We start from the raw sequence: 19,040 nt of genomic DNA, 5'->3' as shown, positions 1-19,040 counted from the left end.
GATGTTGGGGAAGTCCAGAACGAGGGGTTACAGTTTGAGGATAAGGGAGAAGCCTTTTAGGACTGAGATTAGGAAAAACTTCTTCACACAGAGAGTGGTGAATCTGTGGAATTCTCTGCCATAGGAAGCAGTTGAGGCCAGTTCATTGGCTATATTTAAGAGGGAGTTAGATATGGCCCTTGTGGCTAAGGGAATCAGGGGGTATGGAGGGAAGGCTGGTGCAGGGTTTTGAGTTGGATGATCAGCCATGATCATAATAAATGGCGGTGCAGGCTCGAAGGGCCGAATGGCCTACTCCTGCACCTATTTTCTATGTTTCTATGTTTCTATGGTAGAAGCAGGTATGACAGCAACATTTAAGAGACACTTTGACAGGCACACGGATTGTCAGGGAACGGAGAGATACAGACAGGTGCGATGAGTTTTGATTGACATCATGGTCAGCAAAGACAGTGTGGGCCAAAGAGTTTGTTTGTGTACCATGTTCCTCCAGTCTTGGTTTGTTTTATTTTTAAGTATTTTAATGTGTAAATGAAATGGCTTTATGCATTACACTAGTGCTTTTAACTCTTCCTAGAATGGGTGTATCACATATTTCAATAGAATCAAGTGTGAGACAGTATTTTGGGTTGGCCTCATTTTGTTGTGCTTCATTTGAGGTCTCAAAATAAATCGGAAAATATACAAAAAAAACCCCCAGATGTAAATTCCCTAACTAAACTGTTGTTCAGAAGAGGGTAATTTAAAAATTCCGTCATTGACAAATACATTTACAATTCTTCAAGAAAACTAAGTAAGGTCAAGTCTTGGTTAGCGTCCAGAAACTTTTGAATAAGTTGAAAAATTCACTTTCATTAAATAAACTTAGCTCCAAGTAATTTACAGTCTGTGTATTTAAATTTAACAATTCCTCACTTGATCTGAGTGTAAAAATGAGTTAAAATGGAGTGAACTGGATGAATGAAGTAATGGAATACCCATGGAAGACCACTTTGCTGAACATCTACGCTCTGTCACCAGAGAAAGCAGGATCTCCCAGTGGCCACACATTTTAATTCCACATCCCATTCCCATTCTGACATGTCTATCCACGGCCTCCTCTACTGTAAAGATGAAGCCACACTCAGGTTGGAGGAACAACACCTTATATTCTGTCTGGGTAGCTTCCAACCTGATGGCATGAACATCGACTTCTCTAACTTCCACTAATGCCCCACTTCCCCCTCATACCCCATCCGTTACTTATTTTATACACACATTCTTTCTCTCACTCTTTTTTTTCTCCCTCTGTCCCTCTGAATATACCTCTTGCCCATCCTCTGGGTTCCCCCCCCTTGTCTTTCTTCCCGGACCTCCTGTCCCATGATCCTCTCATATCCCCTTTTGCCAATCACCTGTCCAGCTCTTGGCTCTATCCCTCCCCCTCCTGTCTTCTCCTATCATTTTGGATCTCCCCCTCCCCCTCCTACTTTCAAATCCCTTACTCACTCTTCCTTCAGTTAGTCCTGACGAAGGGTCTCGGCCTGAAACGTCGACTGCACCTCTTCCTAGAGATGCTGCCTGGCCTGCTGTGTTCACCAGCAACTTTGATGTGTGTTAATGGAATACCCTTTTACCTCTGAGAGAAGGACATGGACAAAGGACAAATCTTCCTCTGCTGATGGTAATAGAGCTTCCACATAAACCATTTATCATTGTCGCAGTCTGAACTGTCCTACCACTTCAAAATCAGAATTGGAATCAGGTAATATCACTGGCATATGTCGTGAAATGCAAAAGCCCAAGTTCTGGAGCTCTTTGATCAGAACTATAGGAATGATTATGTTAAACACTGAGTTATAGTCAATAATCAGCAGCTTGATTTAAGTATTACTATTATCCAGATGGTCGAAGGCTGAGTGGGGAACTAGTGCAATTGCATCTGCTATAGACCTGTTGTGGCTGATACGCAAATTGCAGTGTACCCAGATCCTTGCTGAGGCAGGAATTGATTCCAGCCATGACCAATTTCTCAAAGCACTTCATCACTGTAGATATGAGTGCTACTGGATAATCATTAATGCAGCTCACCCTGCTCTTCTTGGCACTGGTATGATTGTTGCCCTTTTGAAGCAGGTGGGAACTTCCGACTGTAGCAATGAGAGATTGAAAATGTCTTTGAACACACCGCCAGTTGGTTGGCACAGGATTACAGAGCCCTACCAGGTACATTATTGGGCCTTGTAACCTTGCACGGGTTATTCTCTTGAAAGAGGTTCTGACGTTGGTCTCTGAGACAGGGATTGCAGGGTCATTGGGTGCTGCAGGGATCCTCATAGCTGTAGTTTTATTCTCTCTTCAAAGTGAGCATAAAAGGCTTTGAGCTCACCTGGGAGTGAGGCATCACAGCCATTCATGATGTCAGGTTTCACTTTGTAGGAAGTAACGGCCTGCAAACCCTACCAGAGCTGACGTGCATCTGATTCTGCCTCTAGCCTCAATTGGCGTTGTTCTTTTACTCTTGACAGTCCTCCATAAGTTGTACCAGGCCTTCTTGTATTGAATGCCACAGGCCTCAGAATCTCCTGGTTCATCCACAGCTTTTGATTCAGGTATGTTCTCGTGGGCACACACTCATCCACACAGGTTTTAATGAGGTCAGTGACATCTGTGGCTTATTCATTCAGACTCAGAGATGAATCCCTGAATGCGGTCTCAAAGCAGTCCTGTAAGCACTCCTGCACCTCCCTTGTCCATACCTTCTTGGTCCTTTCTACTGGTGCTGTGGTCTTCAGTCTCTGCCTATACTCAGGGAGAAGTACAGCCAGATGATCGGACTTTCAAAAGTGTTGGCGTGAGATGGCACGTAAGCATTCTTGATAGTGGTGTAACAGTGGTCCAGTGGGTTGGTGCCTCTGGTTCCATTAGTGATAGTGATTTATTAAATAACAATTTATCATCATAACCATTAATTGCCTATTTAAAATGAACACACCAGTGAAAATACCACTTTTTTATGTTTAGATTTCTGTTTATTTTCAATTCTAAAAAAGCTTGTTGTTTTTTTATTGTTGTTTCTTTTTCTTTTTTTACATTGAATTGAAAATGAAAGCCCTATGTTTATGGTTCAGTATTGGAGGCACAGAGAATTCAAATCTCACCGAAATTTAAATAGTGAAACTGTAAATAACAAATCCAGTAATTGAATGTTTCGTGGGCGGATTTGCTGGCTCCAGCTGCTGCCAATTCCAGCATGTCAGTGGCCATGTCCTGAAATTTGTCATCACAATTGAATTCCAGCATGGTCTTGCCTCTGTATCACTCCAGTATGTCACAAGCTCTCTTATACTCCCCACTCTAGCCTCTTGTCTATCCCTCTTCCCTTTGGAGGTTAAATCATAGTTATATATTTTGCTATTTTAGCTCCTGGTGCCATGATGGCCTCTCTAAACCACTTCCCCTTTTTTTAGCCCTTCTTTCAAACCCATCTTTCACACAGTGTATGGGATTTATGAAACAAGCTGTCAGAGTATGTGGTATATGAGGCACAGTTACAAGGATGTTTGGACAGGTATTTGGATAGGAAAAGTTTAGAAGGATATGGGCCAAAAACAGGCAATGGGACTAGCTTGACATGGATAAGTTGGGACAATGGGCTTGTTTTCAAGCTATATAACTCTATAGCTCTGTCTCATTGACTAATAATTTGGTCACCCTTTCAAATATCTTCTGCTTTGGCTCAATAACTATTCTTTCTGTGATGTGGCTTGCAATATGACTCATTCATGCTGCTGAAGCCGTAGTAGTAAGCACTGTAAGCAGATCAGACAAAATGTTTAACCTTACCAAATAAAGGTTTACTGTTACTGTATGAGGAACATCCAGCAGCTCTTGGGCTGTATTCCCTGGAGTTCAGGAGAATGAGGGGGGATCTCATAGAAACATTCCAAATGTTCAAAGGCCTGAACAGATTAGATATGGCAAAGTTATTTCCCATGATAAAGGGAGTCTAGGACAAGAGGGCATGACTTCAGAATTGAAGGATGTCTATTTAGAATAGAGATGCGGAGAAATTAGTTTAGTCAGAGGTTGATATATCTGTGGAATTTGTTGCCACAAGTGGCTGTGGAGGACAAGTCATTGGGTGTAGTTAAGGCAGTTCTTGATTAGCCAGGGCATCAAAGGGTATGGGGTGAAAACAGGGGATTGTGGATGACTGGAAGAATTGGATCAGCCCATTACTGAATGGCAGAGCAGACTCGAGGGGCCGAATGGCCTACTTCTGCTCCTATATCTTATGGTTTTATATCCCCATTAGGTGGTCTATAATACACCCCTAAGCGTCACAACACTTTTCCTATTCCTCAATTCCACCTAAATAGCCTCCCTAGATGAGTCCACTAATCACTCCTGCCAGAGCACCGCTGTTATATAATCTCTGACAAGCAATACAACACCTCCCCCTCTTGCCCCTCCTATTCCATCACACCTGAAGCAACGAAATCCTGGAATATTTAGTTACCAATCACACCCCTCCTGCAACCATGTTTCACTAATAGCTACAACATCATATTTCCAGGTATCAATCCAAGTTCTAAACTCATCCACCTTTCTTACAATGCTCCTAGCATTAAAACAAATGCATTTAAGAAACTCTCCACCTCCTACTCTGTTTATCCTTAATTGAGCAAACAAATTTGTTATCTTCTTCTTCTTTTTCCCCTACATCAACCTCCCCTCTCCTAGTCTCCTTAATTTGATTCCCTCCCCCCAACCATTCTAGTTTAAAGTCACCTCAGTAGCCCTCGCAAATCTGCCCGCCAGGATATTGGTCCCCCTATGATTCAAGTGCATCCCTTCCCCTTTGTACAGGTCATGCCTGCGCCAATAGTGGTCCCAATGATCGAAAAACGCGAATCCCTGCCCCTTGCTCCAGCCACGCATTTATCCTACATCTCATTGCATCCCTACTCTCACTGTCGTGTAGCACAGGCAGTAATCCCGAGATTAATGAATAATGAGTATCTTCACACCAGAACTAGCTAATGTCCTACTCCAATGCAGTTGCAACTTTACCAATATGCCTACAATGTAGATTGTTGTTATTGTTAACCCGCTCTGTGCCTTGTGGCGCATGGGGTGGCACCTCGCTGCTTCTTTAGCATCTTGTCTGATTTTTATCAGGCTGAGTGACTCGACCGAGCACAGACAGAGAGGGTGCTGGATTCAAAACCAGCACAACTCACCTCGAAGCCCAGTGCTGATGCCACTACACCACCAGCTGGCAATGCAGATTGCACTCTGGTGAATTTCTGCACAAATCTAACAGCAGCAGCTATGTAGCATTTGTAGGATTTTTTTCCACAGATCAACACATCCAAACCTATTTCACAGCAGTATTAACAGAAAGATGTCAAGACTGCGAGGAAATCGGAGCACAGTACCTAATCAGAGTGTATTTCTTTGAGCTATTCCAAGGCTAAATGACAGCAACCATCTCATTAAAAACACCTCAAGGTTTTGTACCCATTCATTCCCCATCCACCCAGAACTGAAGACTTTACAAATACAGAGCTCCCAACACTCTACTAATGTTTCCAATGTTGGATAACCGACTTCACCGTTAACCCATATGAATAACCCGTTGCTAACTGTAACCTGCACATATGTGAAGGAACTTCGCCTGTTTCTACCAGTAATGCTGAAATTGGGGATTATTTAATAACACCACAGCATAATCTCTCTCTGTTCCCTCGAAACTGCGCAGTAACGGACCGCGCAGCGGCAGAAAAAAAGGGGGAATATTAATCTCAATGTTTGAACTCGAACCTAAATTCCTTAAATCCTTTACCGAAGGATTTTAAGACCGTTGGTGAGGCTGGCCCATAAGCAACACACCCATAGTCAAAGACAGGACATATTAAAGCAATACACAGTTGTGTAAGTGACCTCCCGCTCGCACCCAATCGCCGAGTACCCGCAGCATATTCCGGGGTTTAACGCCTCCGCAATCGCCGGCCAGGAAATCCGCTAACCCAATCCTGGGCAAGGGAAAAAACTTTGGGCGTCACAACCTAAATTGTACTGACGTGGAACACTCCCTGACTGGAGTTCCTTCATGTTTTACGATCCGATAAGTGAAATTATGATTCTTTGTACCATTCAGGTCAGGTGATTTTTCGTCATCGGTTCTAGGAACTGCTAAGCCTTTCGGTTAAACTTGCAGGCTGTGTCGGCTGGAAATTGCAGAACGCTCTGCGGAAGTTGCAATATCTGATGAAAATCCCCGGGGAACTTCGAAAACGATTTGTCTATGTTAATCTTACACGATAGCATAACTAAATGGTGACGAAAGTTTTTCTGTTCGAACTTGAACTTCCACGGACTAACGTGTGATAATCGATCGCTGTTTTGGGCTCGAGCTGTTAAAACAACTTTTTAAATTGTAAGTGAATAGTTTCCAAAGATTATCTTTCTTAGTACCTACAGGATGAGGACAGGGCATTGGTTAGCGGTTGACACTTTCTCGAGAGAAGGCTGGCGTCATTGTACCGTGTGTATTCGTCACTTTTATGAACGAGTGACAGTGTAAATGAATTTGATGAAACAGTTGCTAAGTCCAGAAGGTTTGTTTCTGCTTCGAGGATGATTGGCTTGAATAAGTTATTAAACTATTTGCTTACATAAATTTGCCCTTGGCATAAGCGTAAATGAAAACATTAATCGCTCAGACGTTGGGTTGTGTTGCTTCTGGTGCGGTGACAGGTATGGACACAGTTGGGAGTGTATGATAGAGAGACAGATACTTTATTGATTCCCAAAGGAAATTACAGTAGCTTTACAAGTGCATCGATATACAAATGTTAGGAGAATAAAGAATAAAAAAATTGTTACCTTAAACAACCGGACAGGAGGGGGTCATCACTTCTCTGGCTTTCGGTTGACTCATTAGAGAGCCTAATGGCCGAGAGTAAGAATAAGTAAACACGAGGAAATCTGCAGATGCTGGAAATTCAAGCAGCACACACAAAAAATGCTGGTGAATGCTGCAGGCCAGGCAGCATCTCTAGGAAGAGGTACAGTCAACGTTTCGGGCCGAGACCCTTCGTCAGGACTAACTGAAAGAAGAGATAGTAAGAGATTTGAAAGTTGGAGGGGGAGGGGGAGATCTGAAATGATAGGAGAAAACAGGAGGGGGAGGGATGGAGCCAAGAGCTGGACAGGTGATTGGCAAAAGGGATACAAGGCTGGAGAAGGGAGAATAAGCACCCGAGATGGGTAGAGGAACAATTGGTGTTTATCGTCCAAAGTAAATGAAAATGAAACTGTACCACCCACTAAACATTCTGCATTTTGATCTCTATGAAATCTTGCTAAAAAGTTGTTAGGCAAGTGAACATAGCTCTTTAATTCCTATATAGATGTTATGATCTTTTAAAATGCACATCATTTTGAAGCCTGCTGTGATATAGTTGCTTTTGATTCATTTGATAGAACATTTTTTTTAAAAAAGAGATTTTATCTTATGGCGGGAAAGGCCTAAACCTTGTACTTCTGGTAATAAAATTCTGAGTATCCAGCACATCAAGACTGGCAAGAAATTTGGACTAATAGGTGTTACATCTCAACATACTTTTAATTAACCTTTTCCTGATGTTACACAGTATAATGCAATTTCCAGTGAACCAGGTAAGCGGAGCACTGGAGCTCCCTGTGTGTCTGTCTGTCCGTCTCGGTGAGTGTGTGTGATGCAAGAAGCAGATATCTCAATAATCAGATCACAAGTGGTTGGAGTTTTATTACATCTGCATCAGCAGCGGATCTTGCTTGGATTTGTGTGAGATATGATTGGCAAACTGAAATATTCATTGTTCCAAATGTCACCAAGCAGATGTTTGTCTGCCTGTGCATGTTAGACTAATGCTCCTTCCCTCTCCTCTTTAATATTACCAAGGAAGACATCCAGATTGATTGTGGGTATTATAAATATATTTCAATGCTTTTCATTTTTAGGGCAAACATGGGCTCATCTGATGCAGAGGAGAGTAATTCCATGTCAGAGTACAACTCTGCAGATGATAACTGCTTTGAGTTCAGGATATTGATGGCCTACGCGGAAAGGTCTTTGTTGGCGGATGGAGGGTGGAAAACTAAATTGGCGTTATCTGCAATGGACAAAAGGGAGGCAAACCAGTCTTCAAGTAAAGGGGACAAGCTGAATCCGGCACACAACGTTAGTCCGAATGGTCATTCGAAGGACTCCACTTTAATCCAGTCTGATCAGAAACGGAAGAATCCCATTCGCAAAAGAAAAAGGAAACTCAAGTGGAGAAGATGGGTTCCAAGATGTTTACGAGTAGAAACATCAAAATACGATGGAGAAGCGTATGGAGAGAGTGAAGGTGTTGATGCGGTATTAAGAACCCCATGCGAAATTGTTCTTCCTGAACCAGCACGTGGTAGGTATTTAATTATATAACAGCAAGTGGTGTATTAAGAGAAGGGGTGAGAGAGGTATTCTCACCCAAAAGGGAATTAAGAACATTTCATTTTTGTTTATCCAGAGAACGTTATCTGTAATTTATTTTTTATCTTTCACTTCAACCTCAGCCTCTCCAGGCTGAATAAAATCAGGATTGTAACCATTTGGCAAAGTTTAGCTGTCTCAGTTTGTTGGGTTGTTTGCTGAGTCTGGAGGTCAGGGTGCAAACATTTTCACCAGTCAAGATGAGTGTTGTTTCTGTCGAGTCCACTGTTCCTGATTTTACCTTGTACTCCTTGATCCCTTCGGACCAAAAATAATAGCAAACTCCTTGAATACATTTGGTTTCAATAGCTTTCTGTGGTAGAGATCTCAATGGGATCATTATTGTCTAGAGGAGAAATTACTCCTTGTCACAATCTTAAGTAGCTTGTCCCTCATCCATAGATTGTTGCTGCGGGTACCAGACTTCCCTGACTTTGGGACTATCCATCCTTCAATCACCATCCAACTCTGTTAGAAACATTTAGGTCTCTGTGAAATCCCCTTTAAACTCTAGTGCAATAAGACTGCTTAACCTAGTCTCTCTTCGTATATCAGTCCTGCCATCCTAGAAGTCCGTTTGATGAATCTTAATGAACCTTCTCCATTGAAAGAACACCTTTCCTCAGAAAAGATTAGTGACCATTAGTAAAAGGTACAACACATCCTCTATTTCATATAAACAGTTCTGTGTAACATATTTGATATAAAGAGCTCTGTGTAACATATTTGAAGTTCTAAAAACTGTGATCTAGTGGAGTTGTACATTATTTTTTTGTGATGGCTATGATGACCCAACCAAGAAATATTAATTTGTGCCATGATGTAGGACCATGAAGACTGCCAAATTGCAAAAGGATAAATTTTAATTCTGGTCAGCAAGTAGCATTTAGTATCAGGGCAGTTGTAGTTTCAAGCTGGTTCTACATAACACAAATGGCTATGTTTTTTTAAAACCTGACAATAAGAGTTGTCCTTCAATATAATTCAGTGTTTTGAGTCACTTCTGAGAGAAGTGAAATAGGTAAGTGTGTTGTCACGTGATCAAAGTCACCGGCGAGACTTAGCTGGTAGATATAAAGTAGTCTTTTATTCAACAAAATGAGACATAGCAGGATTCATATTGAGTCTCTTTCAGATGAAGAGGCCTGCTTGACCCAACATTATGTAATAATTTATATGTTAAAGATCGAAGAACAATCCCATATTTACAATGTATCTACAATGCTTTCCTTTGAATTACGTTTAACTTTCACACCCACACTACAAAAAACCCAAATGAATTTTAAATCAGCATTGTCTGGTCTTCCAATTAACTGTGGTTCATGACTGTTAGGAACCCAATGTCCAGAGCTGCATTTTAAATCTAATCTACAGTCCATATTCAGATCTGAAGATTGTTGGCTGAAGTTGATGTTTTGCCATCCACCCTCAGTCCAGACTATGCCTAAACAAGTATATATTTTGTAAAGAATTTCAGAATCACCTGATTCACAAGCGTATTCCTCTTGTACTTCCATCATTCCAGATTCAGAAGTGAACCCTCATAAAGTTGCTGAAATCCTGCAAAATGTTATGAACACGACAACTTCTTTTCGGGTGTTGTGTTTTTCCAGTGTGGAAGTGGATGCACCAGGTACGTAATTGACAAGAATAAAACTTGTAAAGAATGTTGTCATTTTCTAACTTGTAATATTTTTTAATTAAAAGATTTGTCTCCCCAGAAGATGATCAGAAAACCGTAGACCAAATTGTCAAGTTCTTGACTGCCAAAGGGGATTCTATTGATGAAAAAGTAACTCACTTATATTCTTCTTGTATAATATTCTGAATGTCATTCATTTAGACAAGCTTTTTTTTTAATTCTATTTGTTTTTAATTTTCCCTTGTTAGATTAAGAAAGACCCCCAATTTGCCAAACTGTTTGGTGAAAAGTCAACCTTCTCATTTTTCAAGAAAGTAATGGATTACGCTCTTCAAGTCACCTTACCTGAGGAAATTAATTCAGAAGCAGAGTGTGAATCGAAAGAAAACTTGAACAAATTTGCTTTTGTTGTACATGCAACTACTAAGTTTGCTGTTGGTGGCAACCACCCAATGACACGGATCATGGGCTTTGGAACAAAGTACTTGCAGGAAAACTTCTCAACTTGGGTCAAGAAGAAAGGAGGATGGGTAAGTAGTTGTCCAAATCCATCATAATCTAGTACCATTTCCTGTTAAACCCTATCAAGGGCCTGAGTTATTAAGTGGGCTTGGCTATGTGTTGTCAAAGTAACATCATAGCACTTGTGCTATTCTCAAACAACTTCTTCAGTCAACTGTTTGTTTTTCATCTTACATTCCACCGTGCAATTCTGTCTACTCTAGACCCTCATTTGTCAGCTTGGGGTGAATGTGTACATGGTAAATACCTCAAACCTGCAAAAGGCAGAAATACTTGCATTTCAATCTCAACCCAACTTTTTTTTTTCTCTATATCAATTAACTTATTCTAATGACAAACAGGATAGTGCAGCTCATTTTTCTACAAGTTGGTCAGATGCTGAGTTATACCAAGCAAAGAGATAGAACAATGGTGTGTGTCTGCACAAATCTCTGGTGGAAAGTAGCAAACACTACTTTTGCGTGATACTGATTACAGAGCCACTTAAAAAATGTGCCTTGTATGAAGAACTTGGAGCTGACACTTCCCATAATTTCCCATCTCTCATTCATAATTACCATGATGAACTTCCAGAGGTTGAATTCTACAGCAGAGAAATTAACAGTTGGGCTCGCTATATCCATTGACAACCTTTCTTGTCCACCTAGATTAATCTTGTTTGCCTGCATTAGGACTGTACTCTTCCATGACTTGCCTCCACAGATGGAGTAATTGTATCTGATTCCACCACTTCCTCTGACAATATGTTCCAGATATTAACCTGGGGGAGGGGAGGAATACTTGCCCCTCCAATCCCCTATAAAGCTCCTTCCTTTTGTCTTAAGTAAATGTCCTCTTGTAATCAATATCGCTTCTAAAAGGAAAAAAGATTTTGATTATCTATCTATTGGCTCTCAGAATTTTTAAACAGTTTCCATCAGGTCACTCCTCTGTTTCCTTGGAGTAGAAATGAGTCCACTCTGTCCAATCTCTCACTGTAACTAAAGTTTTCCAAAACAGATAACGTCCTAGTGAATCTTCTTTGCACTCTCTCTAGTGCAATCATATTCTAGTTAGTGTGGTGGTCGGAACAGCACACAATACTCCATGTGCAGTTCAACCAATGTAACATTCCAGTGCTTATATTTTCTATGACATTCTGATCAATAAAGGCACATATTTTAAATAAAACTGACAGAAAAATCTCTAAAATCAGTTACTTGATACAGGTATAAAGCATTAAAAGATGCAAATTGTTTACAAGCTTTGTTTGTTGAAATGTTTCATTGTCCCCGTTCTGGTGTGCAACTGGACCAGCCTTCCCAAGTTTGGGTATTTTACTAATAACAAACTCTCTCCCACTCTGCACACTGTTCGTAATGTGCTCCCTATTCATTGTGAGCTGCTGGAGGTGTGCCCTCCTGTGCCCTGCAAGCTGTTTATTAACAGCTTCTTCCCATTACCTGACCTATTTTTAACAAGCTTTGTCCCGTGAACAGCTTATAAATTGCATCTTCTCAGTCTTTGAATTATTTGCTTCTGCGAGCTGCTTTCATGTGCATTCCCTCACTCTGCAAATTGTTTATAACAAGCTAGTGTCCCTCCTTCTGCAAACCATTGGTTTCTTTATTTTTATTCACTGCCTGGAAAATTATTTGTTTTTGATCATAATCTAGTTAAACTAACTTATTAAAAGTATACGTCGTGTCCTTTTCTTGGTTGTTTGCTTAATTGTATTTTCCCTCTTTCAGGAGAATATAATTGAAGAGGAGTACATTGACTGAAGCTCAAACATGAAAAGCACCCAGAAAGGATGGTGCTGCCTTGTACTTCACCGGAATTGCTGTTTGTAACAGGAGCTCGTAATGATCACAGAATCAAGATATAGAAATTCTAATTGCACTGATTCAACTCTGTGTGTTGGGATGCCTGGAAGACTTTCTGGAATCTCACCAAAACGGATATTTTTGGTACAATGAAAGTTCACGGGTAATATTTTGAAAGAACATGCCTGTAATCCATTTGGCTCTTATTGTGTGAATTAGAAGTGTAGCCTGGGAGTGCACCAAATGCTTTGCTAAAATTAATAAATTGCAAAGAGCAGTTATTGTGTGTGTGTGTCTGTCTGTCTGTCTGTCTACAATGATGGGACCAAGGAGAATGTGCCAATGGTGAAAAAAGCACTTTCTGACCTGTGATTTTATCATTGGGAAAAGTTCCTGAAGCAATCGGCTTAAGATGGTGCCAATCCTGAAATTATATTTTGAGCATTTAGTTGTAGTCCGGTTTAGAGAATAATCAGATCTTTTCCTGATTAAATTAGAATTTTGCATTTTTGAAATGAACTGTATTTGCAAGATTAGTCCATCTGAAAGCAGTCTAAATCTTTAGGAGTGCAATCCCTGCCTAATATAAAAACTCAACAGTGAATGAACAGAGGTAGAAACTTCCAGTTCTGTGATACTTCAGAGGAAAACCTGGTCTTGGTGTGATGTGAATATGAAAAGAAATGAAGCTAAACGATACCTTACGGGTTAATTTGGAATGGTGGGATGAGTTTCCTGTTGCCTTATCTGATTCCAAAGGCTTCAATTCTAAATTGTGGGGGCAAGGAACACTGACTGAAAGCAGGGTATTTATCTTGTGTAAATATTGGGATCAGGTCCAAAAATTGTCATTGTACCTCAATGGGGAGTTACAATGATTTTCCAACCAGGTTAAAACAGTTTAGAGGCTGGGAATGAAGCCTGAGCAGTAAGTTATTTCTTTATCTGGCCCAGAGGATCAGGAGTTCTCATCATCTCATTCCGCTTAATTCCCAGATTTCCCCGCCCATCCCCCAACTGATGTTGAAATTGGCCAGATTTTGGCAATAATTAAAGGGTGTGATGACATTATAATGGATACAATGGGAGACAGGCAAAGATCTGGACCAGCTGGGACTTCACTGACACAGTCTCACCAGAAATGTGGGCTTTTAACCATCAGTTGACGTACATTGGAATTTCTATTCGTATTGCTATCACTAGGATATTTTGTAAAATAGAGCCATACAAAATGCAGCTTTCTTTTTCAAGTAGACAGAGTAGTTAAATGTTTCTTTTTGTGTATATCCATTTGCTGTTATTTTATGATACCAGAATTACAGAGTCTTTCTGGCAATTTTCTAATTCCATCAGAACAATGAATTCTCTGAATCAGAACCAGAGCTGGGTTTAATATCACCAGCAAGTGCCACGAGATTTCTTGCTTTCCAGCTGCAATACATGATCTATAAATTACAGTAAGGAATGAGAGTATGTATTTGTCTATGCAAAGCAACAAATCTCACAACATATGCCAGTGATATTAAACCTGACTCTAGGTTTCTGATTGCAGAGGGGAAGAAGCTGTTCCTGAAATGCTCAACATGTGTCTTCAAGTTCGTGTACCTCTTGCCTGATGGTAGTAATGAGAAAGGGATGCCTCCTGGGTGATGGGGGATGCAGCCTTTTTGAAGCATCTCCTTTTGAAGGTGTCTTCGATGCTGGGGAGGCTAGTGCCTGTCTTGGAGCTGACTGAGTTTACAGCTTTCTGCAACTTTTCCCCAAAGGTGATTTAACCAGGTAGAATGCACTACACAGTACATCTGTAGAAATCTGCAAGTGTCTTTGGTGACAAACCAATTCTCTTCAAACTCCTAATGAAATATAGTTGTTCTCATGCCTTCTTTGTAATTGCATCTGTAGAGTCTTTCTGGAAATATTAGACATTCTTCAGAACAATGAATTCTTCTATCTTCACTATTTATGAAATGTAAATATGGAAAATGTGTAGCATAATTATTGCAAATTTAAATTTATAGATAAATGTGAAAAGCCTTTTGTAATTGAGATCATGAATCTTGAAAATGTTTACAAGTTATTAATTTTCATCCAAAGTTGTGAAAAATAAAATCAGTAATGCAATTTTCAGATAACATGCATTTATCTTTTTTTTTCCCAGTACCTTCTATCTACAACCTGACTCCTTTTCACCAGTTTTTCTCTTTGTCCATCATTGACTTCCTTCATCTTGTTGTTGGTAGCTCAACTTTCACCCATTGTAGTACCAAATACTATGAATCTCTTCTACAGCATGAGCAATATTGGTTGTGCTCAAGTGATTATCCGAGACTCTTTATCCTTTTTTTAAATACTGTGTCATGTTGCTAACTGCTCTCCAGACGGCAACAGTGTTTATAGAAAATTCCCCAGACAAGGTTTTCATTTTTCAGCTTTTCTGTTACCTGCTAAATGGGACAATCAATGTTTAAAGCATAATTGAATAACTCTAGAATCTACACAAACTCTTTGCTTATGGATGATTGCCAATATTGATTCTCCAGTGTTTCCCTTCAATGAAACTGCTGTACATATACAGTAGAACAATCCACAGTACAGATCAAATAAATATCCCAGCACTCTGCATGGTCTCCTTATGTCCAATCTCTTATAGGTGCAGCAGTCTGGATAGAAATGTAGAATTTCCACCTGAAATAAGTACTCAATTTCCAATCCAACTTCAGTCAAAAAATGGTAGGCCTGAAATTGGATCAGAACTTGTTTTAATTTCTATGGTTGATGCAGTGGCACATTAGGAATTGTGCAAGATGTGATAAAGGCAACCCTGATCAACCTACTCAGCATAGAACAAAGCTCTCCCCTCAGTACAAATTTGACAATGACATTTTAGAGACACACCTTCTTTCTTCAAGAGCATTGAACTGGTTTTAGACACTTCACTTCAAATTATCAGCTTAGAAGAATAAAATATTTTGTTTCTTTGTGAATAAATAGTGTTTTGAAGACCAGTGACAAATTTTAAATAAAAGAATCTTTATTCAACCTGCACTGTATGACTTCACCAATACAGGAACTGCATTCAAGACAATGGCCACAAGATGGCGATGCTGTCCTTTCATAAAAGCAAACACCTGGACATTTAAATATATCCTCTCAATATTTTGACATTTTTTAAATGTTATATTTTACCCCAGAGTTCAATGTGATAATCATTTCCAGATTGCTTCTCTATTTCTCCAAAGCATTGCAAAATAATATTCAGACTTCACTTTAAATAAATGCTTTAAAAAGTGAGGCTTGTTGCTGTAACCCTTCGCAAGCTGATTTTGTTTTCCCAAATAACTCGCTTCCTTTATGTCTGGAATAGGTCCCAAGGTTGGGCTGAACAGGAGAATCCAACTAAGAGACTGTGCAAACTCTTTTCATGTTGAGGATATGACAGTTAGTTGGGGTAAATGCCGCAGAAAAATTTACAATCCAAAGTAGGAGGAAGTTGGAAACACCAAAGAAGTAGGAGAAACCAATAATTGATCAGGGATGGTAAATTCCTTATAAAACAATAGGGATAAGTTATTTCAAACAAGTGTGATAATTGTAAGATCTATGAATTTAATTCAGGCACACAATCTGCGGCAGAAAATTAGCCCGACTCCCAACTGGCCATCCTCTCAGGTTTGCAACTTCTAATTATGCAGATCTCATTTAAAAGTTGATTCAACTTTAAGGCAAAGGCATCATGCTAATGGACAGAAGAAAGCAGTGCATTTCCACAGATACTGGAAAATGGCAGTGCGACTGAATGTGAACCTGGAGCCGTTACACGCCCACTCTAATTTGCATGTTCTTCTCAGTGCTTGGGTCGGTTATTTCCTGAAAAGTACGACACTGCCACAGTGACAGTGACTTGGGTTAGTTCCCGACCATTGGTGCTGTCTGTGTGGATTCTGCATTGTTTGTGTCGTCTTTCCTCCAGTTCTCCGTTTTCCACCCAAAAAAAGTTAGGTTAATTGGCTACTGTGAATTATTCTTCATGTAAGTGGGTTGTAGTCATTAGTCATTGGTCATGTGAGAGAGAGAGAGCAGGTTACAGGGAATTAAGTGGGGGGGAATGCAACAAGTGGAATTACTCTGAAATGTGCTGAATGGCCTCCTTTTATGTTGTGAGAAAATATGAAAATCCTAATTGCTTAGGATGATACGAGGTTGTTTGCTCTGTTCACTCAAATCCCAGATCCTTTTTCCACCCTGGAATTCTATTATCTTGAACTTTTAGCAACTCGTCACAAGTAATAACTAATGGCAGAAGCTGTTAGCTGCTAGGCTTTGGCTAATTATAATTCACTTCCATCCTGGACAATGTTCAGTGTGAAACAGGAACAACAATTTTGTCCAATTCCTTGCCACTCCCTTAGATCATCACAATTTAATGGTTACAAGTATGGTAGCCATGGAACTTGTGCACACGCACAATAAGTGTGTTGGCAAATGCTCTGTGGTATTGTATGCTTGCCAATACATTGAACTGCAAATAATTGTTGAGGCTTGCCAACTTCAGAGACCCAATATAATAAAGCAGATTTGTACACAACAGAAATGGTAGGAATGAGGAAAACGTAGCTGATAAAATATGAAGCGGAATGGTGAAGCACAGTTCAAATACAGCTAAGTAGAAGGAGTAACCCCCCCAAAAAAAATAGCAGAGAGGAACTTAAGTCTCAGAATAGGAAAAAAATACTGCCCTCATATATTTATTTATTTATTTGGTATGTCAAGGCTTTTAAAAAGTGAAATGAATAAAAATAATCAGGGCAGATGAAACCTGAATTATGTGTTTCCAAAATGCAACCACCAGCAGTACTATGCTTCAGTGTTGGTCCTTCTACTGATTGGTATCCCAAAGTATGTTCCAAGATCATGTTTATATACACACACATATGAGGGGTGATTGATAAGTTTGTGGCCTAAGGCAGAAGGAGTCAATTTTAGAAAACCTGGCACATCTATTTTTCAACATAGTCCCCTCCTACATCTACACACTTAGTCCAGCGGTCGTGGAGCATACGGATCCCTTCTTTGTAGAAGTGGTCCACAGCAGGGGTGATTGATAAGTTTCAGGCCTAAGGCAGAAGGAGATGAATTACTAACTTCAAACTTTCTGCACATGCATGTAATGAGAGCTGTACAACTCATCTCCTTCTACCTTAGACCACGAACATATCAATCACCCCTGCCGTGGACCACCTGGAGGTCTAAGACGCTCTCATGCACATGCAGTTCAACTCTTTGAGTGATAATGCAAAAAATTTGAAGTTAATAATTCATCTCCTTCTACCTTAGGCCATGAACTTATTAATCACCCCTGCTGTGGACCACTTCTGGAGGTCCAAGACACCGACCTCTATAAAGAAGGGATCTGTATGCTCCACGACCGCTGGACTAAGTGTGTAAATGTAGGAAAAATAAATGTGCTAAGTTTTCTGAAATTGACTCCTTCTACCTTAGGCCATGAACTTATCAATCACCCCGTGCGTGTGTGTGTGTGTGTGAGAGAGACACAGAGTATGTCATGATGGCCAAAAAATATACTTAAATACTTTCTCTGCTTTAAAATATTCAAAAAGAAATGGGGGAGAAATACCAGGAAGTTAGGTACAATTAAGAGACAAATTCAAATTGTTAAATTGTAAAATCACAAGGCAGAACAACTTGGGGAGGCTGTTCTTAATGGCAGTTAAGGCATCAGGTTTGATAACTTTCTTCCTGAACTTTAAAAGCAATTCATTGAAATGTCATGAACCAATTTAAAGACAAGGATGAGAATTTTTAAGCAACACACATCAAAGTTGCTGGTGAACACAGCAGGCCAGGCAGCATCTCTAGGAAGAGGTACAGTCGACGTTTCAGGCCGAGACCCTTCGTCAGGACTAACTGAAGAGTGAGTAAGGGATTTGAAAGTTGGAGGGGGAGGGGGAGATCCAAAATGATAGGAGAAGACAGGAGGGGGAGGGATGGAGCCAAGAGCTGGACAGGTGATTGGCAAAAGGGATATGAGAGGATCATGGGACAGGAGGTCTGGGAAGAAAGACAAGGGGTGGGGACCCAGAGGATGGGCAAGGGGTATATTCAGAGGGACAGAGGGAGAAAAAGGAGAGTGAGAGAAGGAATGTGTTTATAAAAATAAGTAACAGATGGGGTACGAGGGGGAGGTGGGGCATTAGCGGAAGTTAGGGAAGTCGATGTTCTGATTGCCATCAGGTTGGAGGCTACCCAGACAGAATATAAGATGTTGTTCCTCCAACCTGAGTGTGGCTTCATCTTTACAGTAGAGGAGGCCATGGATAGACATGTCAGAATGGGAATGGGACGTGGAATTAAAATGTGTGGCCACTGGGAGATCCTGCTTTCTCTGGCGGACAGAGCGTAGGTGTTCAGCAAAGCGGTCTCCCAGTCTGCGTCGGGTCTCGCCTATAAAAGGCCATAGTGTCTATCCACGGCCTCCTCTACTGTAAAGGTGAAGCCACACTCAGGTTGGAGGAACAACACCTTATATTCCGTCTGGGTAGCCTCC

The 19,040-nt window shown here is 40.5% G+C and overlaps 1 protein-coding gene across 4 annotated transcripts; it reads left to right on the top strand.

Moving 5' to 3' along the window:
* Positions 1-6,066: 6,066 nt before the first annotated feature.
* Positions 6,067-12,752, top strand: LOC140202610 (uncharacterized). 4 transcript variants are annotated; one of them, XM_072267664.1, is made up of 6 exons: positions 6,067-6,424; positions 7,993-8,438; positions 10,032-10,139; positions 10,228-10,298; positions 10,397-10,678; positions 12,401-12,752. In XM_072267664.1, exons 2-6 carry the CDS (start codon positions 8,000-8,002, stop codon positions 12,431-12,433), a joined length of 933 nt encoding a protein of 310 aa, XP_072123765.1. In that variant the 5' UTR covers positions 6,067-6,424; positions 7,993-7,999; the 3' UTR covers positions 12,434-12,752. The 4 variants fall into 4 exon arrangements, with proteins under 4 accessions (XP_072123765.1, XP_072123767.1, XP_072123766.1 ...); XM_072267666.1 differs by lacking the exon at positions 6,067-6,424 and adding an exon at positions 6,453-6,605; XM_072267665.1 differs by lacking the exon at positions 6,067-6,424 and adding an exon at positions 6,620-6,744.
* Positions 12,753-19,040: the final 6,288 nt, after the last annotated feature.

Source organism: Mobula birostris, chromosome 9 (assembly GCF_030028105.1).
Source record: "Mobula birostris isolate sMobBir1 chromosome 9, sMobBir1.hap1, whole genome shotgun sequence".
Lineage (NCBI taxonomy): Eukaryota > Metazoa > Chordata > Chondrichthyes > Myliobatiformes > Myliobatidae > Mobula > Mobula birostris.
Note: the sequence above shows the minus strand (reverse complement) of the source record. Positions and strands in the feature narration are given on the sequence as shown.

What these genes read in the sequence shown, in the direction of transcription:
- LOC140202610 (XM_072267664.1), top strand. Translation starts at nt 8,000, where the DNA reads ATGGGCTCATCTGATGCAGAGGAGAGTAATTCCATGTCAGAGTACAAC. An exon ending in TCTTCCTGAACCAGCACGTG is followed by an intron (nt 8,439 to 10,031) that starts GTAGGTATTTAA and finishes CCATCATTCCAG; the next exon opens with ATTCAGAAGTGAACCCTCAT. An exon ending in TCAAGAAGAAAGGAGGATGG is followed by an intron (nt 10,679 to 12,400) that starts GTAAGTAGTTGT and finishes TCCCTCTTTCAG; the next exon opens with GAGAATATAATTGAAGAGGA.